The sequence below is a fragment of the Scleropages formosus genome, chromosome 15 (assembly GCF_900964775.1).
Source record: "Scleropages formosus chromosome 15, fSclFor1.1, whole genome shotgun sequence".
Taxonomy (NCBI): Eukaryota; Metazoa; Chordata; class Actinopteri; order Osteoglossiformes; family Osteoglossidae; genus Scleropages; species Scleropages formosus.
In genome coordinates, this window is record NC_041820.1 from 1,700,118 (window position 1) to 1,708,585 (window position 8,468).

Here is an 8,468-nt window from a genome sequence, read left to right on the forward strand (position 1 = left end):
TTTATATTTTGAGGTTGTACCCAAGTTGGAGCATCGCTGCAAAGCATGGTGGCTGTTGACTCCCTTACCTTTTCATTCCATAAAGCGTATCTCTGTGACAACGACTGGGGGGGGGGGAACCATTTATAACCAGACAAATGCACTTATTTTTCTTCCCACATCTTCCTGCACCTCTCAACCCGAGATGAAAGGACACACAAATGGCAGTTTTTAAAATAGTTTATTGTACATGAAATGAGATTACTCCCTGATCAGATTCCAACTAAATTACAGAGACATTAACATTACAATTTATACAAAAATATATGGGTGGAGATTTAACAACAAGTTTAAATTGTACAAAGCGGCACCTCAACCATGAACCGCCTGAACCCTAAACCTAGCGAGATGAGCATGAATTCCAGCACCCGTTGTTAGAGTCGGCCGTGGCCACGGAAGAGGAACGTTACGGGAGCGAGAGCGACGACGCGGCCAAGTAAAAATCGTAACGCGAGCGGTTTCGTGATGCGCCTCAACCAACATGACCTTTGACCCTGTCGATATCCCCAGCGCTCAAACCCTACAGTAATGGGAGCTGAAGGAGGAAGAGGCCCCTGCTGATGGACAGCCAGGTTTTCTCCTTTTTTTTTTTATTAATATACACACCAACCCCCTACCCAGCTGAGGAGTGACCTCAGAAGATGGGGGTGGGGCAAATGAGGTTCAAGTGAACAAACACCTGGATCTGTAGTGCTGACATACAAACTTCCTCTCGGGGGGGGGGGGCATCTTCACCATTCGTTTTCTTCCCTGCAGCACCCCAGTAGGCTCTTTTTTTTTTTTTTTAAATTTTACCATATCACTATTAAGAAGCCATGTGCTCTTCGGGTGCCACCTCCTCCCTTCTTGGCCGCTTGCGATCAGCGTCGGCGAACGGCATCTCAGCAGCGGGCACGCAGGGCCGAGGCTGCCATGGCGACGGGGAAGAGGAGCGACAGGACTCCGGAGCGCAGGCCGGAGGCCGCTCCGCTCGGCTTGACGGTCGAGTTCGCGCCGCTGCTGCTGTTGAGGACCGTGACCGTGCCGCCCATCGTCACGTTGGGCGCGTGACCGCTTGTGTGGTTCAGCGGCGGCGACGTGGGGTCCGTGGCGGTCGCCTGCAGCTGGGGAGCAACGAGACGTCAGTTCCACACGGAGGAAGATGAGCGGAAGAGATAAAAGCAGCTCGCGACAGCAAAGCTCATGCCACGACACACACACACTTTTGCTAGCAGATCCAGTAGTTTTCTAAGCCTTACTTTGCTTTCATTTAAATGAAATTCTTTAATCCATTTTCTGTAGGGCTAGAAGAAACACACACCATTTACCCGTTTCTATTAGAGTAAATACCTTGACCAAGACTACTACAGCAGGAGGTGGGATTCGAACCCAGGCCACCTGCCGCCCCGCCACTACACTTACCTACACTGGATGTTGAGACACAGGTACACGCTCACTACCGGCTACACTGACTGTTTCACACCGTTTCAGTGCTATAGCGTTACACCGCGAGCGCGCGCGGACAGCAACCGGAGCTCCGGAGCGCGCGGGGGGCGGAAGGGGTGGGGGTCCTGAATAAATAAATAATCACTGAAAGAAAGGTGCAGCAGAAACGGCTGAAGACAAAACGCCTTCGCGAACTTTCCCGGCGTCCCAACAGCACGACACGAGGCGAGCACGAGACGAACACTCGTGGAGCGCGAGGAGGAGGAGGCGCCAAACGAAGGAGGTCATCATCGCACATCGCCGACAACGAACGCCGGCCGGCCGGGTCTCTACACATTTTCGGTCACGGTTTTCACTTTGTCTTCTTCCCCTCCAACTCCTCCGCTCCGCCGGACCAGAAATTAACACAAACAAAAGTTCGTCCGGCGAAGCGCCGCTCGCGCTGCTGCTCGACACGCGGCCCGAGTCACGCCGGTACCTGAACGTAGAAGAAGAAGATCGCGACGATGACCACTCCCGCGTGCGCCGCCCTCGTCCTCAGCATCCCCAGCATCCTGCTCAAGTGCGCGAGTCTCCTGAGCGCGCGCACCGCGGAGCCGCGCTTTTATATCGGCCGCGTGCCTTGCCTCACAGGTGACGTCACGCGACGAGGCGCTTTGATCCTTCCCGGCGGCGCTTGTTTGTTAATGTAGCGGACGATACGATAGAAACGTGCGTCCAAATATATGTAAACTCATCAGCTGAGGGGAAAAGGCGTTTTGTTAGCCTTTACTGGCATAGTGACTGTTTATGAACGTCTTATATATATTGTCATGTATGTATTATGGTTCAGAAAATCATGACTTTTTCGCTCACTGTGTCTGACGCTGACAGATACATATTATAATTATTATTTGTTGTCTAGCAAGGACTACAGAGGAATGTAAAGGAGCGGAACTGTTACTTTTCCCTTGACTTTTACCAGGAAAATTGTTGTGGAGACAAGAAGAATTTGAAGAAGACACGCGGCTCTGTCCCCCGGCACGACACTCGACAGGACTCGAGCGCAGGGAGCTCAGTACAGCAAAAGAAAAAGGGCTGGAAATCATGTGTGAAAATACTCTAGTACAATTCCGAATTCGTGGTAGATCATAAAATCCTAGAGGAAAAGAGGACACGGCACGGGCAATTTTACTGCAGGATACTGGCCTCGTGTAGTTTCCACATTTCTTCTCATTTACGTCGATAGAAATGTTGATAAAGACTGCCGAACACAAATGAAACGACAAGGTGGTTGAAAAAAAAAACCATTTGAAAGAAAGCGCTCATTTTCCCGTCCTGCAGCGACCCCTTCTGGCAGGTGCGCGCGACCAAACGTCCGGCTTTTCAGAGTGGGAATCAGAATCGGAATCGGAGTCAGAATCAGAGTCGGAATCAGAATCAAAATCAGAGTCGGAATCAGAATCAAAATCAGAGTCGGAATCAGAATGAGTTTTATTGACCAGAGCGATGCCGCGCACGAGGAATTTGCTGTGGTTCTGGATGCTTCCAGTATTTACAGACAAACAAACAGCTGACAGAATTAGAGAATAAATAAATAACATATTTACAGAGTGTACAAACACGACAGAATAAATAGTAGTATAAATACAAAAAAGTAAATAAGAATTAAATGACCAAAAGTGGCTGGATAATGTTGCACTGACAGGAGACCTGTAGGGGAAGGTTAACTGTTCATGAGAGTGATAAATAAATAAATGTAAATATAAATAAATGTGATGTCTGAGGGAAAAAACTCTTCTTGTATCTGATCGTTCCGGCAGACGGTGCTCTGTAACGCCTGCCAGGGGAGAGGAGCGTAAAGAGTTTTTGCCCGGGGTGCGTAGGATCAGTGACCATTTTGCTCGCCCGCTTCCTCATCCTGGATTGTACAGGAGCTGAAGGGTCGGCAGCGGGGCACCGATGATCCTCTCGGCCCTCTCAACCCTCCTCCGTAGCCTGTTTCTGTCCCGTTTGGTAGCTGAGCCAAAGCAGACAGTAGTAGCAGTGCACAGGACAGACTCAATGACAGCTGAGTGGAACCGAATCAGCAGGTCCTGTGGCAGGTTGAACTTCTTCAGTCGGAGAGGGAAGCGCATCTGCTCTTGGGCCTTTTTCATGACGGAGTCAATATAGGTGTCCCACTTCAGGTCCCAGGAGATTGTAGGACCCAGGAACCCGAAGGACTCCACGGCTGACGCGGTACTGTTGAGGATAATGGGGGGGTTCCCCCTGAAGTCCACAATCATCTCCACTGTTTCGAGCATCTTCAGCTCCAGGTTGTTTCGACCGCACCAGCCAGCTGTTCAGCCTCCCTCGTGCACGCAGACTCGTCAGCGTCCCGGATGAGGCCGATACCCGTGGTGTCGTCTGCAAACTTGAGGAGCGTCACAGAGGGGTCCTTGGAGGTGCGGTCATTAGTGTAGAGGGAGAAGAGCAGCGTGGAGAGCACACGCACCTGGGGAGCGCCAGTGCTGACCGTGCAGGTGCTGGAAGTGAATTTCCAGCCTCGCCAGCTGCGGTCTGCGTGGTGATCCGCTGACCGATGGCGGTGGGTGCGGAAAAGTGTCCGTTTGATCTGAAGGAGGCCTGCGATGATGGTGTTAAACGCCAGACCGAATCTTCCGTCTTTGTATCAACATAAAGAACGGAGGCCTTGGATGGCAGTTTAAAAATCACGTGAAAGTGGATCATAAGGCGCTACAGCGAGTGGCGAAAGCCGCTCCAACCATCACCGGAACGTCCTTACCATCACCGGAGAGCCTGTACCAGGCCGGAACCATGAGGAGAGCCACTAACATCATCAAGGACAAGAGTCATCCCCAGCACAGCCTTTTCGCACCCTTACCATGAGGCGGACGCTACAGGAGCGTTAGAGCCAGAACCTCAAGGCTGAAAAACAGTTTTTACCCACAGGCCATCGGGCTTGTGAACGACACCCATCCGCTGCCTCTCCACCCATCACGGCAGACACAGTTCACCCTCTGAGCCTGAGAGGTGTCATCTACCCCCGATCCCTCCTACACGCACATACACATCCACAATGCCAATAACATCAGAGACCAGACTACCTCCGCATACCTTGCATTCTTGCATACACAAATACACGCCCCCCCCCCCCCCCCCCCCCCCCCCCAACTGCGAACAGAGCCAATCTACCTCTGCGGGACTTTGCACATGTACGACTTCCATGTTTACATTGCGCGCTGCACACTTTATATACGTATATAACCTAATTTCTTGGATTTTTGCACTAGTAATCTTAGTAATTTTAGTAATTTTAGTAATTTGTGACCTTGCGCTAATAGTTTTTGTACATTTGTGATTTACTCCCTGTGTTTTCCTTCTGTTTTTCTTTCCTTATGTCCTTGTAATTTATGTCACAGGCTGCTGAGAGGATTCACAGAGCAAGAATCTCATTGTACGGTGTAACAAAACTGTTTACCGTACACGTGACAATAAACTCTTGAATCATGAAATTATAATCAAAAGGAGTCCACTGAAAACGGGTGTTTTTTTTTTTTCTTATTTCGCCGCCTGCGTTCAGCGAAAAGGGACATGTTATTTCTTTATTCTGTAATTATCATTGTGCGTCAGCTGCTTGTTTCTCTGCAAATACTGGAAGCGTCTAGAACCACAGCAAATTCCTCAATCGAACTCATACTATAGCGATTCCGAAAAGGCCCTTCGCTCTCCGTGCCGCCGTTCGCCGCGGCGCCCTCCAGGGGGCGCTCTCTACCTCGGCGCGCTCCTCGTCTCCTCTCTGCTGTCGCTCTCGTCGGCCTTCCTAGAGGTCAAAGGTCACAGGCGAGGGCGCCGCCCCCGCGGGAAGGGCGCCGAAGAGCCGCGATGTCGGGAGATGTTCGCGCTGGGTGTGTGAGGCCGGAGTGCGCGTGCGCCAGACGACGGAGACGGTAAAACACACATTGTGTCGCTGCGGGACTTGAGCGCGAGCGCTGTACCACAGTACTTACTGCTCACTGGAGCAGCCAGAGGCTCGTCGCCGCGTGTCCGCAACGGCAGCGTCGGGCAACCCGGCTGCTGCCTGCTGGTAAACAAACACAGAGTGAGTGAGAATCGGTGTAGCCCTTAATTTAAAGGGCCAGTCAGGCAGAGTGGTTAGAGAGGTCCCGGGTTCGAATCCCACCTCCTGCTGTAGTACACCGACGTATCGGTACTGTAAAAATCACCCAGCTACTAGTGTGAATTAGTGCAAATTGATTAACGCTGCAAGTCGCTGGAGAAAAGCATAAATGAGTAACGGAAGGTTGCTGGTTCGAGTCTTGCTCCAATCGACAAGTTGTTCAGGACCTTCAAGCTGACTTGCTCTGGTCCGGTGCGAGTTTTTCCCCGGTTCTGCGTTCAGGACTCGCCATGATGCGGCTGTGGACCTCGATGCGGCTCGTCGGACGGTTGGCTGGACCCGTCCCTTTCCAGCAGATGGCGTCGGCTCACATCCCGCCCGGGACGGGAGCGACCGGGCGGGTGATGCGGACCTACTTGTCTTGGTGTCCGCGTCCCTTCTCGGCAGCCCCCGAAGCCAGCATCCCCCCCCCGGGCTGCACGCGGGTCCCAGCCAGGGGCAAAAGCAGCAGAGAGGGGAAAAAAGGGAGTAAAAAGAAAACACGGATGAGTAGAGAGGAGGATGAGGATGATGAAGATCCTGACCCAGAAGCCAGCGACGAAGAGGAGGAACCCCACGAGGACCCCGACCTGCCCCGAAACTACAAAGACCAGGAAAGAGCTGTGGCGTCCCTGCGATACGACCTCGTAATCAGGGCCGCTCTGGATATACCGCGCAAGTGAGTGTAAGAAGGGGGAGCGGTACGGGCCTGTTGCGGTCTTGTGGACCGCTGGTCAGGAGTGCGTTTAGCGCAACAGCCAAGTTGCAGCGTTCAGCTGTCACTTTGTCTGACTTTGAAGTGTGGTGGATGATTGGCGCTCTGCGGTCATTGCGCTACCAGTGAGCGTATCTAGAAACTTACCCCAGTAATCGGTGTTTTGTCTTCTTTCAGTAAAATCGACGACGCGTTCTACCAGAACAGGCTGAGGCTCAATGGACAGCCGCTCATCAAGAAGAGTAAAACGGTGAGCGGTCCTTGTGGAAACGATGCGCCCATCCCCCGCTCCACATGTCAGGCCTCAGACCGCTAGCGCTGTACACATCAGGGGAACTGCAGGAGGTGGAGCTCCTGGCTGAAGGTGACCGCTAACGTTCTGTGATGTCTCCCCTCCCAGGTCTTAGTAGGGGACACGCTGGACCTGGTGCTGGAGGAAAATGAGGAAGCGGGCACGGTCACCATCATGAGGGTCGTAGTCAAGGCGATGGTTGGGGAAACGCAGAACACAGGGAAGCACAAGGTGCTGCTCCGACGATGGAAGCATTTGACCCTCCCCAAGGTCCAACATGGCAAGTCATGAGAGACGCTGGGCTCTCGGTGCCGAGATGGGGCCCCTGGGGAGGACCGCAATGGTACAGATTGTTGCAAAGGGCTGGATGTTGTCTCCATGGAAACACCAGTGTGTCCCTCAGGTGTTTGTGTAGTTTGTAATGTGGCAGATAAGGCGCTGGGCTTCAGTGTCCAGCTGTGTGACGAACACACTTGAAACCTGTAGAGGTACAACAACGAGGTTTTGACCAGAGACAATGGGCCATTCCCCTGGGTCACGGTCCCTGCTTCAGTGTCACTTCACATCCAACAATGAGCGTTTCCTCCCAAGTAGAAGGAGGACTTCCTGTCACTTTGATGACATCACTCCCTCTTCTTCCTAAGTGCACAAGGCAATATGACAGTAATAAAAGTATTGTGACATGGCAGCAGTGACACTGGGTGTGTTTCTCTTTTATGTCACAGTTGTAATTATGTACAGTGCATGCACGCACACACACACAAATGCAAAATGTAAGCCACGTTGTTTTTTCAGATCATCTTTTTTACCTAAGCAGTACCCGAACAGCTTCGGTCAAGGGTTCGCGCGTAAAAATGATTACTGCAGAACTGAAGGCAAGACACCAAGAATACAGTTTTTTTTTTTTTTTTTGTTTATTACATTTACTTATAAACTAATTTTGTGACAGTTATGAAGGGTAACTTAAAGGATACTGGCTTGTATTACAGTACTGTGAAAAAGTATTTGCCAGCCTGATTTCTTCTGTTTTTGTGTATATCTCACATTAAGTTGTTTCAGAAATTAAAATCTAACATAAAACAAAGGCAACATGAGTAAACACAAAATACTGTTTTTAAATGATATATCTTGAAGCAAAAAAGTTATCCAGTACCAACTGGGCCTGTGTGAAAATGTATTTGTCCCCATAGCAGATTTCCCCAAATCTATGAAACTGTATTCATACTGGGGTTCGGCTGGACTAGACACAACCAGGCCCGATTACTGCCAGCCCTGTTCAATCAAATCAACACTTAAATAGACCTTTTTCAACAGCATGAAGTTGGTGAAAAGGTCTTATTCAGTAACACTATGTCAAATTTGAAAGGAATTCCTGAAATGATGAAGAAGAAGGTGATAGAAATACATCAGTCTGGGAAGGGTTACAAAGCTATTTCAAAGGCTCTGGGACTCCAAAGAACCGCACTGAGAGCCATTATCTCCAAAAACTCGGCACAATAGTGAACCTTCCCAGAAGTAGCCGACCTTCCAAAATTCCACCAAGAGCACAGCGATGACTCATCCAGGAAGTCACCAAAGAGCCAAGGATAACATTGAAGGAACTACAGGCCTCTCATGCATCAAGAAAGGTTGCTGTTCATGACTCCACTATCAGAAAGACACGGGGCAAAAATGGTATCCATGGAAGAGTAGCGAGGCGAAAACCACTGCTTGTCTGAATTTTGCCAAAACACACCTTTATGATCCTCAGACCTTTTAGGAGAGTGTTCTATGGACTGATGAGTCGAAAGTGGAACCGTTTGGAAGACGGATCCCGTTACACGTGGCGAAACCAAACACCACATTCCACAAAAAGA

At 50.5% G+C, this 8,468-nt stretch overlaps 1 protein-coding gene across 3 annotated transcripts; it reads left to right on the forward strand.

The window, feature by feature from the left end:
* Positions 1 to 5,276: 5,276 nt before the first annotated feature.
* Positions 5,277 to 7,492, forward strand: mtres1 (mitochondrial transcription rescue factor 1). Of its 3 annotated transcripts, none has more exons than XM_018730724.2 (4): positions 5,277 to 5,548; positions 5,849 to 6,284; positions 6,498 to 6,570; positions 6,721 to 7,492. In XM_018730724.2, the coding sequence occupies exons 2-4, from the start codon at positions 5,857 to 5,859 to the stop codon at positions 6,901 to 6,903; spliced, it is 684 nt and encodes a 227-aa protein (XP_018586240.1). In that variant the 5' UTR covers positions 5,277 to 5,548; positions 5,849 to 5,856; the 3' UTR covers positions 6,904 to 7,492. The 3 variants fall into 3 exon arrangements, with proteins under 3 accessions (XP_018586240.1, XP_018586231.1, XP_018586248.1); XM_018730715.1 differs by having other exon boundaries at positions 5,278 to 5,396; XM_018730732.1 differs by having other exon boundaries at positions 5,289 to 5,354.
* Positions 7,493 to 8,468: the final 976 nt, after the last annotated feature.

Bases quoted from the DNA above. Each gene is read 5' to 3' on its own strand.
- mtres1 (XM_018730732.1), top strand. The intron at 6,285-6,497 runs GTGAGTGTAAGA...GTCTTCTTTCAG, and splicing joins GCTCTGGATATACCGCGCAA to TAAAATCGACGACGCGTTCT. The intron at 6,571-6,720 runs GTGAGCGGTCCT...CTCCCCTCCCAG, and splicing joins TCATCAAGAAGAGTAAAACG to GTCTTAGTAGGGGACACGCT.